Genomic DNA, 25939 nt, shown 5'->3' with positions numbered 1-25939 from the left:
TGGGTTACATTTAAATTTTGCCAGAAGTGAAAATAAGTTACTTCAACCTAATCCCCAATGGATATCTGTCCACATCTCAAAGACATTACACAATTTGGCCTACGTCTGCTACTATCGGGAAACGGGCCCAGGAATAAAAGTGAAATGGTCAGGAACATAGGTCAAAATTGAGGTGCACTAGCAGAAATGAGCGAGGAAACATATATAGCACCTGTTCACATTATGCCTGACCCAAATAAGTCCCTTCCTTACAGAAGCACTAAAAATGACCTAAGTCAGCCAACTAATACGAGAACAAACATAAAATATATGTTTCAATTAATATGTAAAAACAAATGGATAACTTGAATTAATAAAAAAGGGAAGGAAAGCCCCTGGGCAGATTCTTCTCAGATACAGTGGTGGGAATCTTATAGACCACAGTGTATTTCAATGGAGTTATGCTGCATTTACACTGGCGTAGCCATCATCAGACTCTGGACCTATGCTTCCAGTATCAGCCCTATAAGTGTTATACTTCTAATACTTACTCTGATGGATTCCCTTGCTGTTTCTTTTCTTTGACTCCTCAGAGAGACAAAATTCACGACGGAAGCCCAAGAACAACAGAACAACTGATCATGAATCAGTTCATTACAAATCACTATTCCTAGTCTAACATGACTATAACTAAACTATGGCTTTAGCATCTCTGCAAAATGTACTATAATGCTAATCTTCTAGTGCTTGCTTCAAATTTCCCTAACTACTTCCTTGCTTTTCCATTTCATTAGGAAAAGTAAATGATGGCTGGTTGAGTATCCCTCTTGTAAGTCATTCAGCTAGCTGTGATGCCCAGTTTGTCTACTGATGACCACTCAAAGTTTAAACACTGATTTGTTATTGATAAGTAAAAACAACAAACTAATCAATTTTAAAGTGGTTTAATTTCCCTGGCTGTTTTATAATTAGCTCTGAACAGCCTAACAAAACTGCTCTACTTCAACAATACCTGAGGTCTGTGATTTATTCAGAAAGAAAGGCAGAACTGAACAGTGCTCCAGAGCAAAATGCATATGGAAACATTCAATTTTAGCCTTAAAAAAGAATACATTACACATATACACACAGAGCTATAGAGTGGGTGCTTCTTGTTTTTATTTTAACATTAAAGACCAAATCCTGTCCCACTGACTTAGGAGACTTTTACAATTCATTTCAATGAGGCCAGGATTCGGCCCTGAATGAATTTACTGTTTGTGATAGCTGCCAAACGTATAACCTTTTGAACTGTAGTTCTTCATTCAAAGAGCAGATACAGCCGTGCACATTTCCCCATATTGATCTGTTATTATGCCTCTGCCCTGATCCATAAGGACCTTCTGGGCAACACAGTGTTTTGTAATGTAACACAAAGTCTTTTATCTCTGGCAGACTGGTTCAGTTTTGCCCTAATTTGGTGGTAAGGGGTATTTGGTCTCTGAAATAAGTTGATGATCTCAGTCCTGTTCCTATTGGACAAGTTAACATCATAATGGTCAGATACTGTAATCATATATGTATGGTTAAGTCAGCAGAAAGAGTTAAATGGTCAAGATCACCAGTGGTCAAGAAGACCTTGTCTTTCAGTCTTCTTGACCATCCCATTTTGTGTGGAAATGTATCATATTGATTAAATTTTCCCCAGCTTCAGGATGAAATTTCTAGTCACAGTGAAAAAGACCCAACACAGGATAGCCAATAGCCCAGTGGTTAGAGTATTCACTTGGGATATCAAAGACCTGAGTTCAAGCCTATGCTCCAAATCAAACAGAGCAGAGATGTGAACCTGGGTCTCCCACATAGGAGAATGCTCTGATCACCAGACAGACACTTTGTGAAAAATTTTGAAAGTCCTGGGTTCATTCTGATGCAGAATGAAAACAAAATGCAAACCTTTTAAATTTTTTCACAAAATTGAATTATTGTTTTTCGGCCAGCCCTTCTTGAGACACTGCTGGTTTGGTTTTCAAAGACCAGCACCCAAAAGATAACCCATCTAAAGTTAGGGGATACTTTTAAAAGTTCATCTCTACATGTCTTTAGGAGAAAACATCACCCCAGAATGGCTACCATTTTGCTCAGGTCACATTTCTGAATGAGAAAAGTGTCAAGGCACAGAACTGACCATATCTAAACCATACAGTATAATCATCTTACTTTTCTTAGTGTTTAATTTTTATAAATACATATTCATCTCTCCTCCAAACTGAACTTTTAAATATGATATCATGAGGGACAGAACAACTGTCTGCCAAAGTTCCCTTGGTTCTCTCCTTGATTGTCATGGGTGAAAACGATCACAAATTCATCTCCATTAGATCCCATTGTGATTGGGATTTATTAATGAACTGACTGAATCAATTCATTGTACCTGACTGTTACTACGAACAAAATTGACAAATAAAATCTACATCCAAATTATACATGTTAAGCATGAAACCAGGTCAGACACATCATACAAGTGGTTGTGAAACAGAATCATAGACTTTAAGGTCAGAAGGGACCATTATAGGAGGAGTGGTAGATACGCTGGAGGGGAGGGATAGGATACAGAAGGACCTAGACAAATTGGAGGATTGGGCCAAAAGAAATCTGATGAGGTTCAATAAGGATAAGTGCAGGGTCCTGCACTTAGGACGGAAGAACCCAATGCACAGCTACAGACTAGGGACCGAATGGCTAGGCAGCAGTTCTGCGGAAAAGGACCTAGGGGTGACAGTGGACGAGAAGCTGGATATGAGTCAGCAGTGTGCCCTTGTTGCCAAGAAGGCCAATGGCATTTTGGGATGTATAAGTAGGGGCATAGCAGGCAGATCGAGGGATGTGATCGTTCCCCTCTATTCGACATTGGTGAGGCCTCATCTGGAGTACTGTGTCCAGTTTTGGGCCCCACACTACAAGAAGGATGTGAATAAATTGGAGAGAGTCCAGCGAAGGGCAACAAAAATGATTAGGGGTCTGGAACACATGAGTTATGAGGAGAGGCTGAGGGAGCTGGGATTGTTTAGTCTGCGGAAGAGAAGAATGAGGGGGGATTTGATAGCTGCTTTCAACTACCTGAAAGGGGGTTCCAAAGAGGATGGCTCTAGACTGTTCTCAATGGTAGCAGATGACAGAACGAGGAGTAATGGTCTCAAGTTGCAGTGGGGGAGGTTTAGATTGGATATTAGGAAAAACTTTTTCACTAAGAGGGTGGTGAAACACTGGAATGCGTTACCTAGGGAGGTGGTAGAATCTCCTTCCTTAGAGGTTTTTAAGGTCAGGCTTGACAAAGCCCTGGCTGGGATGATTTAACTGGGAATTGGTCCTGCTTCGAGCAGGGGGTTGGACTAGATGACCTTCTGGGGTCCTTTCCAACCCTGATATTCTATGATTCTATGATTGTCTAGTCTGACCTCCTGTACAGCGCAGGCCAAAGAATCTCACCCACCCACTCCTGTAACAAACCTCTAACCTATGTCTGAGCTACTGAAGTCCTCAAATCATGGTTTAAAGACTTTGCCACTAGGCATTAGGAGAAAATGACCTAGAATGAACGGTGTGTTACTCAGTGAGAACATCAGAACCTGTCAGATGCCACAGGCCTGATAATGAAACAAAATATGCTAGTTTTATAATTTCTTCTTTTCTAGGAACAAACACTGGCACCCAGTCATCACACTGGGTGTGCATAATGTGCTTGTCAAATATGTAGATGTTGACTGACAGTTCTCCTGTATAGATCTACAAATAAACAGATAAGGAGAGGTCCACAAAGAGAAATACTGATAGCAAGTGTGGACTGGAGGCTTGATGTTTTCTTGCTGAGAGAGCCAGACTACATAAAACTGAAATTTAACAAAGAGACACAGGACTTAATTACATTTGTTTTAAACAATTTTGTGACACTGGATAAATGAATACTGCAATTAATTTGAACTAGTTCTATTTTGTAAATACAAATTAAATTACTTCAGGAAATGCTTCATTTCCTTATGCAACAACTTTGTCACTGTTTCATTTCAAAGACATAAAGCAGGCCACATGTGATCAGTGGACATGCATATCTTTAGCAGATGCTAACATGAAAGCGGATATATTACTAAACATTCATCATCCTTCAGCAAGCTGTGATTTTAATTTTTGTTGCAACAATATTTTCAAGTTAATTTAGAATCACTATATATTTTGAATGCAAGACATTTACTTATAAAGATCACAGATCATAGAATATTAGGGTTGGAAGAGACCTCAGGAGGTCATCTAGTCTAATACCCTGCTGAAAGCAGGACCAAAACCAACTAAATTATCCCCGCCAAGGCTTTGTCAAGCTGGGCCTTAAAAACCTCTAAGGATGGAGATTCCATCACCTCCCTAGGTAACCCATTCCAGTTACCTTCACCACCCAAACAGTGAAATAGTGTTTCCTAATATCCAAACTACACCTCCCCCACTGCAACTTGAGACCATTGCTTCTTGTTCTTTCATCTGCCACCACTGAGAACAGCCTAGCTCCATCCTCTTTGGAACCCTCCTTCCAGTAGTTGAAGGCTGCTATCAAATCCGCCCTTACTCTTCTCTTTTGCAGACTAAATAACCCCAGTTCCCTCAGCCTCTCCTCATAAGTCATGTTCCCCAGCCCCCTAATAGTTTCCATTGCCCTATGCTGGACTCTCTCCAATTTGTCCACATCCCTTCTGTAGTGGGGGGCCCAAAACTGAATGCAATACTCCAGGTGTGGCCTCACCAGTGCTGAATAGAGAGGAAATTAGGTCCCTCGATCTGCTGGAAGTGTTCCTACTAATGTAGCCCAATATGCCATTGGCCTTCTTGGCAACAAGGGCACACTGCTGACTCATCTCCAGTTTCCTGTCCACTGTAATCCCCAGGTCCTTTTCTGTAGAACTGCTTCTTAGCCAGTTGGTCCCCAGCCTGTAGCGGTGCTTGGGATTCTTCCTTCCTAAGTGCAGGATTCTGCACTTGTCCTTGTTGAACCTCATCAGATTTCTTTTGGCCCAATCCTCCAATTTGTCTAGGTCACTCTGGACCCTATCCCTACCCTCCATCGTATCTACCTCTCCCCCTATCTTAGTGTCATCTGCAAACTTGCTGAGGGTGCAATTAATCCCATCATCCAGATCATTAATAAAGCTATTGAACAAAACCAGCCCCAGGACCAACCCCTGGAGCACTCTGCTTGATACCGGCTGCCAACTAGACATCGAGCCATTGATCATTACTTGTTGATCCTGACAATCTAGCCATCTTTCTATCCACCTTATAGTCCAACATCAAGGGCCAATATTTTCAAAAGTGATGAGTGATTTTGGGTATCATTGGAAACCCTTTGAGCTGTTAGGATGTTTCAAGTTGGGCACCCAAAATTAGAGCATCTACAACCACTTTTGAGAATATTAGCCATAGTTAGAACCAAGACTACCATAACTCTCATCCATTTAGATCTACAGTAGATTCTAGACCATGACATGCTTTGTCAGCTGCATGCTCAAAATTATTTTGCTGCAGGACTTTCAGAAAATAAGTTTTTCCAAAAGAAGACCACAGAAGTTCAAACCTTTTGTAAATAATTTTGATGACAATACAGGCATTTCCCACAAAGCAAGGGAAACTGAGAAGCATTCACTCTACACCTTCTGGGCTGCTTAAATCAGCATTGGTGTATGGAATGTAAAACACTTTAAAACTTGGGGAACAAGGTTAAAAAGAGTGTCCTTCCAAATTTTTTTCCTCCGTACAGTCTTTTTAACCTCTGATTTCAGATGATTCCCAAAACTTTAATTTAGAAAACATAATTGCCAAACATCAAATGATTGGTGAAAGGATCTGGCGGAAAATGGGCTGATCTAAAGATGTTTTAGCTGTATTTCAAACTCTACAATTTAGGAGGAACCTCACAGCACTTAAAAAAAAATCCCATTTCCTTGTACAACTTAAAGGAAATAAGCTAACCACATCATAGATCTGAATTTATGAAAACCACATGGCTATTTTATTTTCTTCTTTTTCAAATCACTTTTTGTTTAAAATAATACACTACCATAGTACCCTGAACCAAACATATGTAGTTGAGATCATTTGTTTCACATAACATTTTGCCATGCTAAGGGGAAAAAAACATATTTCTGTCCCCAAAAGGCTATTGCAATAAATATCTTCTGAGCAGCCCTTAAAATTCTATCAGTTTATCAGAATTCTTCTTTGTTTACCACAGCCATTTGTTTAGAGCTGAATACATACATGTCTATTTCATACAACAATCTAGATATATGGAAGAGCTATGATAGAATATTTTGGGCCGAGCAGAAGATAATTGCAGCTTGCCTCTGCCTGACAGTTTGGGTCTGGTAGGAAGGGAGTCTGAGGAGAACACTCACAGCTGGGCAGAGGAGCAGAAGAGTTCATGACTGAGACTGCTGGGATCAGGTAGGACAATAAATCTTTTGGGAAGGACCTCAAAACTTTAGGACGGGATCCAAAATATAGGTGAATTCAGTCCCCGCCCCCCCCCCCCGCCCCTAGTTTTAGTTAATTCCATCCTCTGTAAAATCAATCTAAGACTAATAACATTCTTCCCTTTAATAGTACAGATCTTCAGCTAGTGTAAATTGTCATAGCTCCACTGAAGTCAATACTGTCCCCAGTATATCTAGCAGCTATCTTACAATGGTATAGTATAACATTGGAAAACAGTGTTCAACATCCAGTCTTCCTACCAGTCTTAGGGCTTCTCTAGTTGGAAATTTATCAAAATACGTATTTAGTTATTTTAGTATAAGTCCCTGGACACTCTTGCTCTAAAATAAGAATGTCCGCATGAGATTTCATACCAAAATTACTGTTCTGGAATAATTATCTTGGTAAATTTCCAAGTGAAGACAAGCCCTTATAAAAATACAAGAATAGCGTCTAGTAATATCTTAAAGCACATTACAGATTACATCAAATAATGGCAAGTAGTAACTATTCTAAACTGTAATGTTTTGGACATTTACTACAGAACGACGTAGTTTATTTTATAAGAAAAAAGAATACTGTTGAATACACGAGTACAATATAAAGCTATTTGCAATGAACAGCTCTAGTAGAGAGAAAAATAGGAGAAAAGGGAGAGTGAGGTAATGCGATGGTATTTGAGGTACCAAATCCAAGAATTTTGCTGTAAGTCATGGAGTCCAGTACCACAGCCAAATCGGTGACATCTGTTTTGTTTTGTGATTTAATCCATACACCTCTATAAATCTCTGCTCAGAATAAACATAGCACTGTGCTCATATTGCAATTTTCATGCATGCAGACTGCTTGGTCAATAAAGGATCTGGAAAAAGGAGGAAACAGCGAGGTGGCAAAATTTGCAGATGATACAAAAGTACTCAAGATAGTTAAGTCCAAAGCAGACTGCAAAGAGGGATCTCACAAAACTGGGCAACAAAATGGCAGATGAAATTCACTGTTGATAAATGCAAAGTAATGCACATTAGAAAACATAATCCCATCCATACATATAAATTGATGGAGTTTAAATTAGCTGTTACCATTCAAGAAAGAGATCTTGGAGTCATTGTGGATAGTTCTCTGAAAACATCCACTAAATGTGCAGCAGCAGTCAACAAAGCTAACAGAATGTTGGGAATCGTTAAGAAAGGGACAGATAAGACAGAAAATACCATATTCCTCTATATAAATTCATGGTACACCCATATCTTGAATACTATATGCATATGTGGTTGCCCCAACTCAAAAACAGATACATTGGAATTGGAAAAGGTTCAGAAAAGGGCAACCAAAATTAGTAGGGGTATGGAACGACTTCCACATGAGGAGAAATTAATAAGATTGGGACTTTTCAGCTTGGGAAAGAGATGACTGAGGGGGGATATGATAGAGATCTATAAAATCATGACAGGTTGGGAGAAAGTAAATAAGGAAATGTTATTTACTCCTTCTCATAACAAAAAAACGAGGGGGTCAACAAATGAAAAATAATAGGCAACAGGTTTAAAAGAAACAAAAAGGAAGTATTTTTTCACACAGTCAACCTGTGGAACTCATTGCCAGAAGATGTTGTGAAGGCCAAGAGTATAACCAGGTTCAAAAAAGAACTAGATAAATTTGTGGAGGACAGGTCCACCAATGGCTATTAGCCAGGATGGGCAGGGATGGTATCCCTAGCCTCTGTTTGCCAGAAGCTGGGAATGGGCGACAGGGGATGGATCACTTGATGATTACCTGTTCTGTTCATTCCCTCCAGGGTACCTAGCATTGGCCACTGCTGGAAGACAGGATACTGAACTAGATGGCCCTTTGGTCTGACCCAGTATGGTCGTTCTTATGTTCTAATGCTTAAACATAACAGTTAAAGAGGGCATGGGTTGGTGTGATGGAGAATAAAAGCAGGGGGTTACACATGGTCTCTGACACAAGTCAAGGTGTCAGTCACTCCATAACAACACTTCTCTCTCTTTCTAAAATAAACAGGGAGCTTGAAGAATATATTTTCAAATCTCTTTAACAGAGGGAGAATGCTGTGATGATGGTTCAGCAGTCAAGTGAACAGAAGAAGCATGAGGCTATATTAATGGACATTTTCCTTTTCCAGATGTGCGGATTCTTCATTCAAGCAACAGCAGAATACACAATAAAAATAACTACTATAACAATAAGATTCTAGCTTCAACTGGCTAAATCTAGAAGTTGTTTCTCCATCCTCAGCTGAGATAAATCAGCAATGCTCTATTGAAGTAAATGGCTCTATGCCAGAGTGGATACAAATCATTGATTTAAAAAAAAAAGAATTTTTGTTTAAATAGGATTTTTTTGATAAAATGCTTTTTGCTTTTTTCCTCAATCTAAAGATAGTTTTAGTTAAGATGCATTATAGCTCAAAAATATCTCATAATAGAATAGGGATTATAAATTCTAATTCTATAGTATGAGACAATATATTCATGTAATGTTTAAGAAAAGTTTTGTAAATGATTTCCAATAGTTCATGGATTAGGGACCCAATCTTATGGGGTTCCAGGGGCTTCCGTATAGATTATTTAGGTTAATCTTTCTATCTACCCAATGAGACTCAGTACTGTCTAGACGATACCATCAGAAATGTTTAGTTTTTCAATTCTCAAACTGTGGATTTTTGTCTCCCGGGGTAACCTGCTTGTTAACAGCAAAAATGTTTTAAAGTAAATAAATAAATAAATAAATAAATATAAGTGAGAAATAACAGACCTCAACTCTATTGTCCCTTTGCAAATTTGTGTGTACACAGTCAATCCCTTACCTCTATTTAAAAGTGCAAAGTTTCAAAAAGTTCAATGAATAGAAGATTTTTGGGGGTCGAATAGATCTGGTCAAGGAGAAGTCTGGAGATAAATATGAGAAGCAAGGAACATATGCTCTTTTGTTAAAATATTATGTGTTTGCTGTTGAAGAAAAAATATCCAGAATACTTAATATTGTTGTTTTAGTTAAACAAAACAATTTAAATGTCTGTCTGGTGATGTTCTCCTCCTAATACAGCATGGCCAGAAAATTCTCCAAATACTAAATGATTAACCTGTTGAACTGGAGATAGTTCACCTCCCAATGACTTCATAAATATCTGCTTCAATTATATTTGGTAAATGAAATAACCAAACAATCATTCTTTTCTGATATAGCTGTAAAACTAATCTGAAAAGTTTTCAAAATATATCACTCTTTAAAAATGTATAGCATGTATCTTCTAAAACTGAAACCTACTTCTACCTCTGAGTTGTGAAGAATATGTATTAAGGTTATAACAAACAACTTTTATGTAGAAAACCATGATTTAAATCAAATCAACCCTGCTCTAAGCTGACTTACATCAGCTGAAGATCTGTCCCACTGCATCCAGCTATGGTCTAGTTCCCATGCCAAAGCATTTCTGTCAACAGCACGTGTGCCATGAGAGAGAAGAACCATGGGTTGAAACATGGAAAGAGTTGCACATTGAAATCTGAATTTCTTTGTTATAAGATTTTGTCTGAATTTAGGTGGCAAATTTTAGATATTTAATTTCCTTTTTGTAACAAGAATAGTACTCAGCTATTCAGTCATTGTCACACAGTTGTAGTTAACGTTATTATGTTTTTCCAACCCCGCAAAGTACCTAAACAACAATTTCCCCAGCTAGGTTTTCCTTAACTCTTTGTTCTTCTCAAACTTTCTTTCTGAATCCCCAGAGACATTCAATTTGATGCATTACAGTGAAGTTTAAAAGAAAGAAAAAGATCTACCAGTATTTTAAAGTTGTCCCTGAATTTATGAATTAAAAACATAAAATCAAATGCCAACCAAACCACCATGTGAATGTGAAGCATATTTACCAAATTACACTTTGGCAACATAATTTTATAATATATTTTTTTTTGGGGGGGAGGAGAGACTCCTTTTCAGACAGTGAAGAAACATAAGTGATGCATTATTGTGTTCAGATACATTTGGCTTCCATCCCAGGGTGGCTACATCTGCTAGATCTTCAAATACCATTTTCTATGCCACATGATATTGGAGACTTATTTGTATTACAAGTAATTACTTATTGATTAATTCCTACAGATCAAATCATATACCTTAACATTAAAATATCATCATAATCTCTTGGGAGTTTCTTCTAATCGTAACAAATTAGTTAATATCAAAAAGTCCCTGGACAGTATTCTCTTAAGCAATGTAAACAAGAGGTTTAGATCCATCGTTATAAACATACATTAATTTGGATTCCTACAAATATCCCTTTTCCTTCCATGAAACCCTTTCATTATGTGCTTCTCTGATCTTTCGTACCTGTGTGTTTTGTAAAACAGACACCTCTTCAGGGGAATCTTTACTACATGTTCTTGCAGCCCCACAAACAGAACACTCTGGCTATGCAGAATCTGCAGGCTCCTGATAGGTTCCTTCTGTCTCCTTGGAAAGAGTTCAATTTCTTCAAGTAAGCAGCTGCTTGAAGTCTGATTCATTGGAGCAAGTACTTTCTTAATAGTGCCATAGTCTGTAAAGGCAAAGGGGAAAATTACAAACTGGAAATCATACAGGGAACACTACCTACTCAATGCCTCTCAGCAGTCTCAGAAACTATTCTTCTCCCACATTGGGAGGTTTTGTAAGAGGCCCTATAATTTGGAGGATTCAGCTGGGTTTTTCTATTAGTGTAAACTGGCCACTATACAAGTGAAAGAAAACTAAACAACTATAAATATTTTATAAAACAAACAATGGCAAAGCAGTTTCGGAGCATCAGGCAAACACTTTAAAATAGTAGATACTGGAAGATCTACATTCAAAGCTCAGCTATTATGGGCACACCTCTACAGAATCCATTTATAACGAGAACTATAATCAGAGAGTGTATAGACATTCCCATCATTTCTAATTTACAAGGCTACAGTATACCTGACTATTTTTAAAGGACTCGATAAATAATAAAGTACATTGTTGCCTCACTTGATCTGCTTTTGTAAATGAATGAATTTAACTACAGACTATGAACAAATAGTATAGCTTTTATTAGACAAAGTAATCTCTTTAAGGGAGTGCACAAAGTTTATTCAGTAAGGATGTATAACACTATAAAGTACAAGTGCTTCACACAGATTGTCTAATCATTTTGGTCCTTACTAGAGAAAGTAATCACCTTTCTGCTGAATGAGAAATACAGCGATTCACTCTGCATGCTACCTTTCATTTGGTCACTTCTGAGCAAAAACTGTTAATCACGCCAACTCGATGCCAGATCATTTATGAGATTTCTGAATACAATTAAGTATTCTCAACATTTAAAAATATTTAATATGAAAACAAAGGACCAAATTCTCATCTGGTGTAAACACCAGACAAGGGTCTGGCTGAAAGAGAGTACTATGTGATTCTCCATGTGCTGCAAATGGTGAGCATTAAGGGCCCAGTCATGCCCAGTCTTACTTACACAAATAATCCTTATCCATACAAGTTGCCCTTTTCAGGCAAATGGGGCAACCTATGTGAATGAGGAATGCTCATGGGAGTAAAAGCTTGTGTAACCTTTCGTTGGGCTAGAGTTCACCTCATTTCCCGTCTACAGTGCCTTAAAAAAACACCAAAAAAACAAAGAACAACTCCCACAGAAAGTAGTTGGAGACCCAGAGTTCAGTCTCTAAGGATTTTCAGCAAGGATAGCACAGGGTCAGCCTCCACACATTGGAGTCCCAAAAGAAACTAAAGAAATAAATTTAATTAAATAACTTTATAAAATCTTATGATAAAGAAACACATAATAATCTAATTTTTACAACATGACATGACTATTTTATAATCCACAGACATTACCTTCACAGTTATACATAAACACAAATAAAGAAAACAAATTAAAATCTCAACAGTTCAGTCCCCACAGAAATACAGTGAGAAGAAATTGAAAGTCCCCAAAAGCTTAGGTTTTGTTCACCTAAGTCTCAGTTAGAGTCTTTGAACACCAAATCTATACAGTCGGCTAAGTCTAAAACAGGGGTGGGCAAACTTTTTGGACTGAGGGCCACGTAGGTCTGTCGGTAGTTTTAAACAAATATTCTTTTCTTCAGTAAATCCTTCCAAATATGTTTATCCCAAGAGAGGAGAGAGATATAGAGAATGGTATTAAATGATTTTATTTTCTGTGAAATGCAAGTGTAATCTGAAGGCCTAAACAAGATGTATTCAGAGGTCATGATTCTGACCATTCAAGTGTAACCCATGTGCCTAATAGGGAGATATCTCTTTAAGAGACCCACTGGTGGGGAGGTAGGAGTGAGTTGTGTCTCGGTCATTGTTGCTAGGCTGATTAAGCACTCCACATCCAGAAGCTTCTGGAATTGGGTGTGGTAGTTTGGGGTCTGCTCCAGTAGGTTCCCTGTTGCTGGGGTCAGACTCCATGAGGGCAAGCAGCCAGGGCAGCTGCTTTGCAGAAGGCCAGGTGCCCGGTGTGCGTTGGGAGAAGCTGAGCCCAGGAGCAGGAAGCAGGCTGTTGGCCCTAACTCTGACGCATTTTGCATCAGGTTAGCGGTGGTGTTAACGCTCTGACAGGGAAGCCTGGGCAATGCTAATTATAGCAAGGGGAAATCAGGATGGAAAAAGAGCTTCTATTTTAATTGTGTGCTTTGAGTGTTCGAGTTACGTTGTCTCAACTACTCTCCTTTAGGTTAGTGTAATCCAGAAGTAACTCCACTAAAATTACTGGTCAGTATGGAAACTGGCAATTAAAGTAATCTCAAAATTTAACTCTGCCCCGTATAATCAGCTGCAGAACAACCACAAACCAAGATCTAATTCTATACTCAAAAACCACATCACTGTATGAATTACTCTGAAAATTAATGAGACCTATCTGAACTATCTCACAGCCACTGATGGGATGATTGCCTAATACCGATGCATTTAGAACTTTAGTGCACCTGACTTCACATTCTCACCATAAACTACACTTGATTATGTATGGTTGACAAGAAAATGCTAACCTTTACTCTCTTTACCAAAAGAGATCACTTACAGGACACATATTTGGTGGATCTTCCCGAAAATATATACTTTTGTATGTACAAATACTTAGCAGGTCACTTAGCTATGAACCTCATAAAAGCTGTACCAAAATGTAGATACTTTACATGCCAGGGTTGTATGATGGTCAGAGATCAAGTATTATAGAAATGTACTTTCAAAGCCAAAGCCAGTGACGGTATGCCAGTGTTCTGTGATTCTACAAGTCTCCTATACAATTTAGTATATTTGACATTTGCTATGGGTTGCATATTCCTTCAAGATCTTATAAAAGCTTCCTTCCTCAGTCTTTCCTCAAAAAGTTTTATCTTACACACAATGTGCATGGGATAGAAGAGGATGGAGGAACTGTTAATGTTGTTTGGGTAACCTTAACTGTGCATTTTATTAATTTTTGCATGCACTCATCCCCACTTAAGCACAATTATCTAAACTGTCAGTGCAAATGTAAAAACAAGCATTTATCAACTCCAATTAGGGCCCAAATTTTGAAAAACTGGCCCTAAAGTAATTGAAAATATGTAATTACATTCAAATGTGCCACTGAAAAAGTGAATGCCCTACCAAACAGTATTTCTTTGAAGTGTACATATGTTACAGTGATTTTTTTTTAAACAGTGTTGTATGGGGTCATAGTTGTGTGACTTTGGGATTTTTAAGTGACTCGCAGCTAAAATCCTGCATGACAACTGGAAAATTTACTCTTGATAAAAAACTACTTTATGTGATTTCAGTGATAAATAAACAGTCCTGTAGGCAGATTTTTAGTACAACACACAATTATTGTTATAACTATTTATTACATAATTTGGTTACAGAATGTAAGTGAGAATGTATAGAAGTAATCATTGAGACAATAAACTACATTATATATAAAGGAAATATATCCACAAAGAAAAAATATTTTAAAGTGCCCCAAAGTAAAGACAGCTCTGCTCTGATGAGCTTACAATAAAAAGGCTTTGCAAACCCCATAGCACCAAGCCTCAATCTCTCCAGCAAGAGCTCACACTGCTTGCCACCAGGGCAAAAACTGTGTAAATAGGGTTTCAGTCTGTTCCCTCTGTTTAAAGTTAGAAACCTGTTAATGTATCCTACAGAGACAGGGCCTAACACAACAAACAGTTCCTGGTACAGGTGTGGAGCAGCACTGTGCATTTAACCCAAATAAGACAAATGGAAATTCAAAATGTGTAAGTTATAGAATGGGGAAGACAGATAGCAAGTATTTGGACAGCATCAACCATGCATCCTGGTCCACTCTAAAATTAAAAAGAAAGGCAGTGTGTGGGCGTGGGGGCAGGGGAGAAGAACAAAACTAGAATATTGCTCAAAGTTCTCTGGGGCAAGAAACATTTTGGGCCACTTTATCACAATTCCCCACATAAATATTTACTTCAGAACCATAGTGACACAGGAAATAGCCATAATGAATGTACTATGATGAATGTATACTTTCCTAACGGATATAACTTTCCCTTCCATGGATACAATAAAAGTTCTAGCATCAACACAAATATTGACAACATCTCCCACAGTTATTTCAGAATATTAATGAATAGCATATTCACATTCTGGGATTATGCAAGACAAGCAGGAATGGATCCAGACAACTGACAGTTTTGTTTTCCGGTGAGAATGACTGGATATGTGGGGGAGGAGGAAAAAAAACCAATATTGGCAAGATGGAACCAACTCACTGAAGTGCTATGTAAGTAGTACAGCAATGTTTGCATAAAGAGACTTGCTAAATGAGCAATTGTATAGTGGATATCTAATGTACTGTGAATGAGGATGATGAAAAATCAAAGAAGGCTTCTGGCTGAAATAGCATATGGTGGGTCCAGTAAGTCTATAATGTCTCTCTCTCTCTGTATATATATATATATAAAGTCTCTATAAAACCAGCAGGACAGTGGAGTGGGAGGGGGTATTGTTTCATGGTCTCTTGTGTGTATATAATGTCTACTGCAGTTTCCACGGTATGCATCCGATGAAGTGAGCTGTAGCTCACGAAAGCTCATGCTCAAATAAATTGGTTAGTCTCTAAGGTGCCACAAGTACTCCTTTTCTTTTTGCAAAGACAGACTAACACGGCTGTTACTCTGAAACCTATAATGACACATGACATTTAATTAATAATTGAATGGAAAATTTGAGGCAAGGTTGCAGAGAGCAAATTTGGAGACAACCTGGTCTACAGTGAACAAAAAATGAACGATAAAAAAAGAAAAGGACAATCACTAAAAATGAGAAACAAAGCTTGAGATGAAAGTGGTTTAATGGAGTCAAAACACAACAACAGCAATAGAAAATGTCACAGAAATTAGATGGCTTGCAGAGGAAGAACTATTTAAATGACTACCAAGCGTGGGCTGAAACTTGTAAAAGACAACAAGAAATAAGCCTACAAGCAAACTAACAGAACTCCTACTTCTGGAAAGTTTTCAGCCAGGAATAGGGGCACACAATGAAGCATTTACAAATTCTTGAAGAGAAAAAGAAGACAAACATTTATAAATACAGCTCATGTTTGTGAAAGCTTACTGAATCCTTGGAGAAAAATTGTTCCTCACAAGCCATAAAAAAGTAGTTGTAAGGCTGTATTTATTCATTTATTTAATTAAAGAAGAAAAAACTCTATCTCTTTGTTTGGGGAAAAACACTTAAAATCTCAGAAGGACCAAATGAAAAAACAAGAAGAGAAGCAGACAGTACAAGACAGAGAGAATGACTTGAAGTTATCAATGCAGCACCTAGAGCGATAGTGGAATTAAGTTTGCATATATGTACAAGAAGTAAATTGTCAAGTATATCTTAAACCATAGGAGTACAGTTTATGGTTAAACATTACAACATTCATCAGCACAAAGATCAGATATGTTGTAAACAAATCTTTTAAATTAGCAAATGTCTATTTAGATTCAAAATGTAAAAATAATAGCCACAGATTATATTTTTTTCCCCACAGGGTATAATCTGAATGCTTTCCAAAATGCAATATTTTCTAACTAATTTGACCTTGCAGTTCATTATAATCTATTTTTCATAGTGCACTAGTAGCAATATTCCAGATGTACTTGTAAAAGGTGTAAAATGACAAAGGAAATGATTCAACATGAAAAATTCTCTCTTGAAAGGAAAAACTGCATGAATGTCGAATTTGCTTAAAAGCATCTATACTTTTTCCAAAAAAATTCAGTGTTGACTTGTGTCAGAAGTAATATTTACATTAATTTTACAATATAACCATATTACAATTAATATGTAATTAAATCAAAATATGACAGTATTATGGTCTTCAAGATTTTAAGGTAGAGTGTTTCTTTTTATATATCTGAGGACATGTACAGATCTTGTCCAAAGTGATTGATTAACATCCTGTTCCTGAGCAAGAATATAAACACAGATATCTTCCCTCACTGCAGGGATTGATAGGAAACCCAGCCATTGGGGAGAACATGACTTTGGTTAGCAGGAGAAAATTATTCTGTTCAGAGAGAATATTAGGAATAAATTGCCTAGGGAGGTTGCGGAATTTCTGTCATTGGAGATTTTTAAGAGCAGGTTAGACAAACACCTGTTAGGGATGGTCTAGATAATACTTAGTCCTGCCTTGAGTGCAGGGCACTGGACTAGAAAACCTCTCAAGGTTCCTTCCAGTCCTACAATTCTATGATTCTATTATTAGACTTTGGGAGGCTCACATATGTTTGTAAAGACCTTTGGTCAATTCCTGGCCCCACTGAAATCAATGGCAAAATTTTCATTAAGTTCACACAGACCACGATTATGTTCCTGGAGATTAAACATACCCTATAAAGAGAAAAAGATCAGTTGTAAGAAGGCCCAGTACTCATTTATCAAATTTTAGATTTATGATTGGAATAGTGCTTTGAGAAAAATATTTGCTTTTGAATTTGATCTAGCCCTCTGAATGAATTCTGAAAAAAATATTATTGTGGTACTTAAGATCCTTTGTCATGGACCAGAACCTCACTGCAGCAGACACTGTAAAAACACAGAACAAGATGGTCTCTCCCCTCAAAGATCTTATAATCTTCTGGAATAAGACAATGAGAGTATTAGGCTATTTTGTTCTTTTTTCTTATTTTTAAAACATAAGATAATAAGATAATCGGCATAAGATAATAAACAGTGAGTTTTATTTTCTTTACACTCTTCAGTTTATCATAAATCCAGATTGAAAATCTGAACATGTTCTAGTTGGCAGACTTAGTAAAGAATAAAAAATGTGATAAACACAGGAAGCATTTCAGCCATTCAGCTGCCTTGCTTCTACAACTCATTATCATGATAAAGACCGATACAAGACCAGCCAATGGCAAAATTAACAACAGTACAGACAAAACAAATATATTGTTATTAAGGCAAACATAACCATAAAACAAAGGTCCCTACCAAATGGACTATATAGAAAAACAGCAGGTAGCAGACTTTTGCTGTGATTTTCTTAAAAGAGTTACAAGCTGTGGATCCTACTTTACTAATAGAAAAGACTAACTTTTAAACACTAGATAGTACAAATAAAATGGCTTTGCTAAAAAAATTTCTTTGCAAAATCATATTACTCAAGGGAAATAGCTATAAAAACTTAAGATCTGGCTTTTTCCAGATTCTAACATTAGTTTTCTAACAGTTTTCTGTAACACACTGCAGAAGAATATTTTCTGTCAAAAAATGTATAAGTAATTTGTCATAGTTGTTTAATTAGATTTTGAAAAATACCCGTGTGATCCAGAGCGACAGAGTTGGTGCTCTCAACATGAGTACAGATACTGCCAAAAATCTCTTGGTTTAAAAATAAAGAGTAAGCATCTTCTCTATTTTACAGAAAAAAAACAAAAAATCATCTTTCCCTAACTCTCATTAGTGGGTGAGTCACTAGTACATTCTAGTTGCTTTGCATTGGTTTAGCAACGATAAGCAGTCATAAACCTACCAGTTAAATTGTGTTTATGGCTGCTATGTGTCACTGAAGCATCATAAAAAGCCAGTGCATATCAAAGAACAGGGCTCAGTATGTTTGATATAGATGGGACATGCAGGTGATACTCAGGTTTGATGCAAATGAAGTTTGAGTGGGATTTGGAGGGTCTTGAAAACTTGTGAGTTGTTCACATGGCCTTTAGGCTGGAATGTTAGAAGTCTGGCAAGAACTGCTTTTGGCCACAAATGACAAACAGGGAAATAGGCTCTTTCTACTTCAGGATCTTCTCCAGAAACCAAAATATTACTAAAAAAACAGGACTACTTGTGGCATCATAGAGACTAACAAATTTATTAGAGCATAAGCTTTCGTGGGCTACAGCCCACTTCATCGGATGCATAGAATGGAACATATAGTAAGATATATATATACAGACACACATACAGATAAGTTGGAAGTTACCATACAAACTGTGAGAGGCTAATTAGTTAAGATGAACTATTATTAGCAGGAGAAAAAAACTTTTGTAGTGATAATCAAGATGACCCATTTAGACAGTTGACAAGAAGGTGTGAAGCTTCAGAGGGGTAGCCATGTTAGTCTGGATCTGTAAAAGCGGCAAAGAGTTCTGTGGCACCTTATAGACTAACAGACGTATTGGAGCATGAGCTTTCGTGGGTGAACAGCCACTTCGCTGGATGCATGTAGTGGAAATTTCCAGAGGCAGGTATAAATATGCAAGCAAGAATCAGGCTAGGGATAACAAGGTTAGTTCAATAAGGGAGGATGAGGCCCTCTTCTAGCAGTTGAGGTGTGAACACCAAGGGAGAAGAAATTGCTTTTGTAGTTGGCTAGCCATTCAGAGTCTTTGTTTAATCCTGATGGTGTCAAATTTGCAAATGAACTGAAGCTCAGCAGTTTCTCTCTGAAGTCTGGTCCTGAAGTTTTTTTGCTGCAGGATGGCTACCTTTAAATCTGCTATTGTGTGTCCAGGGAGATTGAAGTGTTCTCCTACAGGTTTTTGTATATTGCCATTCCTAATATCTGATTTGTGTCCCTTTATCCTTTTATGTAGGGACTGTCTAGTTTGGCCGATGTACATAGCAGAGGGGCACTGCTGGCACATGATGGCGTATATTACATTGGTGGACGTGCAGGTGAATGAACTGGTGATGGTGTGGCTGATCTGGTTAGATCCTGTCATGGTGTCGCTGGTTTAGATATGTGGGCAGAGTTGGCATCGAGGTTTGTTGCATGGATTGGTTCCTGAGTTAGAGTTACTAAGGTGTGGTGTGTAGTTGCTGGTGAGAATATGCTTCAGGTTGGCAGGTGGTCTGTGGGCGAGGACTGGCCTGCCTCCCAAGGCCTCTGGAAGTGAGGGATTGTTGCCCAGGATGGGTTGTAGATCAGTGATGATGCATTGGAGAGGTTTTAGCTGAGGACTGTATGTGATACAGTCACATCACAGACTGTATGTAAAAAGAGGTTCTATTCTATGCATCCGATGAAGTGAGCTGTAGCTCACGAAAGCTAATGTTCTAATAAATAAGCATGCTCTAATAAATTTGTTAGTCTCTAAGGTGCCACGAGTCCTCCTGTTCTTTTTGCGGGTACAGACTAACACGGCTGCTACTCTGAAACCTGTCAAAATATTACTGATATTTCAAGCTCCTGGGTTTAAATTCAACTCTGCTCTTACATTCAGAGGTATTTGGATGTGAGAGGCTGGCTTATGAATCTCTAATATTTGTAGAGAGGACTGGAACCCAACTTTCCATACCTTAAAGACTTTTGGGAAAAGTCCAGGCAAAAATAAAGTCACCCCCATTGTAAGAGAAAGAGAAATGTTACCAGAAAGAAAAAGAGCAAAGATGACTCACTTCTCCAATTATTCCATCAGGTGAACTATGAGTGTCTTCTGCTCACCACTAACTCATCTACTCTCACAATGCTGCATTTCATAGCATCTTTATATTTAAAGAATGTTTTCTGGCAATTGAAAAAAAAAAGTACAGTCTGTTCTTGGTTTTGATAACAGCGGCTATGGTTTTTAGTAACTACTGTTTAGTAAGAGGTATGAGATAAGCTATGTCTACATACTTATATAGTGCCCTGCTAAGTGTACAATGATCTAAACACCAGAGAGTATTTAGTTTCAACATTATCAACATTACCAGAAACATGAAAAAATTAGCTGTTTCTTTTGCAGAGAATGTTGAAAGCAGCCCATAAGGAATGAAGACAATTTCTGCTTTTAATTATTATGTACTCGGTTTAAAAGTGTCAGTATTTCTGTGATCCCATTTTTTTTAAAAACCCTCTGGATTATAGTAAAAGTAGTTTTGAAAGATAAACCCTAAAAAGCCAGGATACTATTGTAAAATGTTAGAGTTATCTTTATTATTTTTGGCTCCAGCCCCTTTTTACTGTCTCCTTGCCTTTTATATTCCAAGTAAATGTTAGTGCTTCTACTTGAGTGAACGCAGTACTGAAAATTAAACTTCTGAAAGAAATGAGCTACATTGTTGATAATGGTTATCAACAAGAAGACATGATGGTTCCTTATAGGCACCTGGGCTGCTAAATTGGCGAGATAATTGAATTCATTTGCAAACTGTTCAGAATCTGAAAGGGCATACTTTTAGTGATAATCCATTTGAATATCCTCTGCAATTATTACAGAGAGTAGAATTTTAACACCCTTTCAGCAATCCCAAGAGAAATGAGCCTGCTATGAGGCTGCTTTTGATAAGACTGCCAATAGATACAATATATTTTAAATGTCTCCCATATCTGATCCATTGTATATATTTTCCCTTCAGAACAGAAATCTTATTGTGGTGCACAAGTGGATGATGTTTGGGTTTGTTTTGCCTCAAGTCTCATCTGAGGTTAAAGGCTGGCATTTTCTGCTGAAACGTAAGGACCACCGTTTGAATGGGAAGGCACTGAGTGCACTGGGGGGGGGGGGGGAGTTGTAGCAGCATACTTATGTACCTGTTTGTTTGCACAATCACTCATCTTGCAGCCACATGGGCAAATAAGCACACTCTTTGTGCCAGTATTTGAAAATTAGGCTCTGAGGTTCAGAATCGGCGTTTCACTCCAGTGCCTGAGAAATATTGTTTTCAGTTAGCTTCCCACCCAAACATGAAAAGTTTTATTCCGTAAAGCTAGTCAGATGATGACTAAGCAGATTCAGTATCAAGATCTGTGTGAGAATCACATATACTCCCATGAAGGAGCAGGAGTTTGCCTGGGACTGGTAAGTATCCGAGTGTCTGTTTGTTTGCTTGCTGAGGAAGTATCCGAGCGTGTGTTTGCTGGGGGGGCAGTGTGAGAGCCTGAGTGAGTGTCTGATTGGCTGCTAGCCTGCAGGGGGCGGGCAGTAGGGTGTCTGTTTGTTTGCGACAGGGAAGCCTGGCTGTTTAAAAATAGCCAGAGCTTCGCGAACCAGCGGGACAGCAGAGCAGCTCACAGCAGGAGTTTGCCTGGGAGTTCGCCTGGAGTGAGCCCAGTGAGGCTTACGTCTTGCAAACTGCTCTGAGGAAGCTCATAGTAGGAAGGTGATATGGAAGGGGGGGTTCAGCTGTTGTGACCTGCACTGGATGTGCCATGTTTGTCTTTCTTCCACAGGACAGAAGCAACTTTGTCTGTACAAAGTGCAAGCTGGTCTCCATATTGGAAGAGAAGATTGAAGGTCTGGAGCAACAGATAACAACCCTGCGTTGCATACGGGAAACTGAGGATTTTCTGGACGAAACTCAGGATAGGCTTCTAGGGGCACAAAGCTCTACAGATATAGAGCAGGTTGCACAGAGGAGCCAAGAGGCCAGTGAAGAAGCTTGGCAACATGTTACCTCCAGAAGAGGTAAGCGGAATGTCCGGGTTCCAGTAACACAGACACAGGTAACTAACCGCTTTCATGTTCTCTCCACAGGTATCGTTGCGGAGAGTGGACCAGATGATATGTCTAGGGCGAGAAAGCAGAAGGAGACTCCGCTGGTTGGAAGGCATGAGATGCGCTATCCTGAGGTTGGGAGTTCCATGATCACCACTCCCAAGAGGAGAAGGCGGGTGGTGGTGGTCGGGGACTCTCTCCTCCGGGGGACTGAGTCATCTATCTGCCGCCCTGACCGGGAAAACGGAGAAGTCTGCTGCTTGCCAGGGGCTAAGATTCGCGATGTGACGGAGAGACTGCCGAGACTCATCAAACCCTCGGATCGCTACCCCTTCCTGCTTCTCCACGTGGGCACCAATGATACTGCCAAGAATGACCTTGAGCGGATCACTGCAGACTATGTGGCTCTAGGAAGAAGGATAAAGGAGTTGGAGGCGCAAGTGGTGTTCTCGTCCATCCTCCCCGTGGAAGGAAAAGGCCTAGGTAGGGAGCGTTGAATCGTGGAAGTCAACGAATGGCTACGCAGGTGGTGTCGGAGAGAAGGCTTTGGATTCTTTGACCATGGGATGGTGTTCCATGAAGGAGGAGTGCTGGGCAGAGACGGGCTCCATCTTACGAAGAGAGGGAAGAGCATCTTTGCCAGCAGGCTGGCTAACCTAGTGAGGAGGGCTTTAAACTAGGTTCACCGGGGGAAGGAGACCAAAGCCCTGAGGTAAGTGGGAAAGCGGGATACCGGGAGGAAGCACAGGCAGGAATGTCTGTGAGGGGAGGGCTCCTGCCTCATACTGGGAATGAGGGGCGATCAGCAGGTTATCTCAAGTGCTTATATACAAATGCACAAAGCCTTGGAAACAAGCAGGGAGAACTGGAGGTCCTGGTGATGTCAAGGAACTATGACGTGATTGGAATAACAGAGACTTGGTGGGATAACTCACATGACTGGAGTACTGTCATGGATGGTTATAAACTGTTCAGGAAGGACAGGCAAGGCAGAAAAGGTGGGGGAGTAGCCCTGTATGTAAGGGAGCAGTATGACTGCTCAGAGCTCCGGTACGAAACTGCAGAAAAACCTGTGTCTCTGGATTAAGTTTAGAAGTGTGTGCAACAAGAGTGATGTAGTGGTGGGAGTCTGCTATAGACCACCGGACCAGGGGGATGAGGTAGATGAGGCTTTCTTCCGGCAGCTCACGGAAGCTACTAGATCGCATGCCCTGATTCTCATGGGTGACTTTAATTTTCCTGATATCTGCTGGGAGAGCAATACAGCGGCACATAGACAATCCAGAAAGTTTTTGGAAAGCGTAGGGGACAATTTCCTGGCGCAAGTGCTAGAGGAGCCAACTAGGGGGGGCGCTTTTCTTGACCTGCTGCTCACAAACCGGGTAGAATTAGTGGGGGAAGCAAAAGTGGATGGGAATCTGGGAGGCAGTGACCATGAGTTGGTTGAGTTCAGGATCCTGACGCAGGGAAGAAAGGTAAGCAGCAGGATACGGACCCTGGACTTCAGGAAAGCAGACTTCGACTCCCTCAGGGAACGGATGGGTAGGATCCCCTGGGGGACTAACTTGAAGGGGAAAGGAGTCTAGGAGAGCTGGCTGTATTTCAAGGAATCCCTGTTGAGGTTACAGGGACAAACCATCCCGATGAGTCGAAAGAATAGTAAATATGGCAGGCGACCAGCTTGGCTTAATGGTGAAATCCTAGCGGATCTTAAACATAAAAAAGAAGCTTACAAGAAGTGGAAGGTTGGACATATGACCAGGAAAGAGTATAAAAATATTGCTCGGGCATGTAGGAATGATATCAGGAGGGCCAAATCGCACCTGGAGCTGCAGCTAGCCAGAGATGTCAAGAGTAACAAGAAGGGTTTCTTCAGGTATGTTGGCAACAAGAAGAAAGCCAAGGAATGTGTGGGCCCCTTACTGAATGAGGGACGCAACCTAGTGACAGAGGATGTGGAAAAAGCTAATGTACTCAATGCTTTTTTTGCCTCTGTTTTCACTAACAAGGTCAGCTCCCAGACTGCTGCGCTGGGCATCACAAAATGGGGAAGAGATGGCCAGCCCTCTGTGGAGATAGAGGTGGTTAGGGACTATTTAGAAAAGCTGGACGTGCACAAGTCCATGGGGCCGGACGAGTTGCATCCGAGAGTGCTGAAGGAATTGGCGGCTGTGATTGCAGAGCCATTGGCCATTATCTTTGAAAACTCGTGGCGAACCGGGGAAGTCCCGGATGACTGGAAAAAGGCTAATGTAGTGCCAATCTTTAAAAAAGGGAAGAAGGAGGATCCTGGGAACTACAGGCCAGTCAGCCTCACTTCAGTCCCTGGAAAAATCATGGAGCAGGTCCTCAAAGAATCAATCCTGAAGCACTTGCATGAGAGGAAAGTGATCAGGAACAGCCAGCATGGATTCACCAAGGGAAGGTCATGCCTGACTAATCTAATCGCCTTCTATGATGAGATTACTGGTTCAGTGGATGAAGGGAAAGCAGTGGATGTATTGTTTCTTGACTTTAGCAAAGCTTTTGACACGGTCTCCCACAGTATTCTTGTCAGCAAGTTAAGGAAGTATGGGCTGGATGAATGCACTACAAGGTGGGTAGAAAGCTGGCTAGATTGTCGGGCTCAACGGGTAGTGATCAATGGCTCCATATCTAGTTGGCAGCCGGTATCAAGTGGAGTACCCCAAGGGTCGGTCCTGGGGCCGGTTTTGTTCAATATCTTCATAAATGATCTGGAGGATGGTGTGGATTGCACTCTCAGCAAATTTGCGGATGATACTAAACTGGGAGGAGTGGTAGATATGCTGGAGGGGAGGGATAGGATACAGAAAGACCTAGACAAATGGGAGGATTGGGCCAAAAGAAATCTGATGAGGTTAAATAAGGATAAGTGCAGGGTCCTGCACTTAGGACGGAAGAACCCAATGCACAGCTACAGACTAGGGACAGAATGGCTAGGCAGCAGTTCTGTGGAAAAGGACCTAGGGGTGACAGTGGACGAGAAGCTGGATATGAGTCAGCAGTGTGCCCTTGTTGCCAAGAAGGCCAATGGCATTTTGGGATGTATAAGTAGGGGCATAGCAAGCAGATCGAGGGACGTGATTGTTCCCCTCTATTCGACATTGGTGAGGCCTCATCTGGAGTACTGTGTCCAGTTTTGGGCCCCACACTTCAAGAAGGATGTGGATAAATTGGAGAGAGTCCAGCGAAGGGCAACAAAAATGATTAGGGGACTGGAACACATGAGTTATGAGGAGAGGCTGAGGGAGCTGGGATTGTTTAGCCTGCAGAAGAGAAGAATGAGGGGGGATTTGATAGCTGCTTTCAACTACCTGAAAGGGGGTTCCAAAGAGGATGGCTCTAGACTGTTCTCAATGGTAGCAGATGACAGAACGAGGAGTAATGGTCTCAAGTTGCAGTGGGGGAGGTTTAGATTGGATATTAGGAAAAACTTTTTCACTAAGAGGGTGGTGAAACACTGGAATGCGTTACCTAGGGAGGTGGTAGAATCTCCTTCCTTAGAGGTTTTT

At 39.8% G+C, this 25939-nt stretch overlaps 1 protein-coding gene across 5 annotated transcripts in view; it reads right to left on the bottom strand.

Moving 5' to 3' along the window:
- SEMA5A (semaphorin 5A) overlaps positions 1-25939 on the bottom strand; it is a 659545-nt gene that overhangs the window by 172393 nt on the left and 461213 nt on the right. For all 5 annotated transcript variants that reach the window (XM_084619687.1, XM_084619686.1, XM_084619685.1 and 2 more), the window contains one exon: positions 10831-11038. In XM_084619687.1, coding sequence (XP_084475813.1) covers positions 10831-11038 — 208 coding nt within the window. The remainder of the gene's footprint in view (positions 1-10830; positions 11039-25939) is intronic.

This window comes from Lepidochelys olivacea, assembly GCF_965140295.1.
Source record: "Lepidochelys olivacea isolate rLepOli2 genome assembly, chromosome: 2".
NCBI classification, from domain to species: domain Eukaryota; kingdom Metazoa; phylum Chordata; order Testudines; family Cheloniidae; genus Lepidochelys; species Lepidochelys olivacea.
The sequence above is the reverse complement of the archived record's forward strand: the minus strand, read 5'-3'. Positions and strand labels throughout refer to the sequence as shown.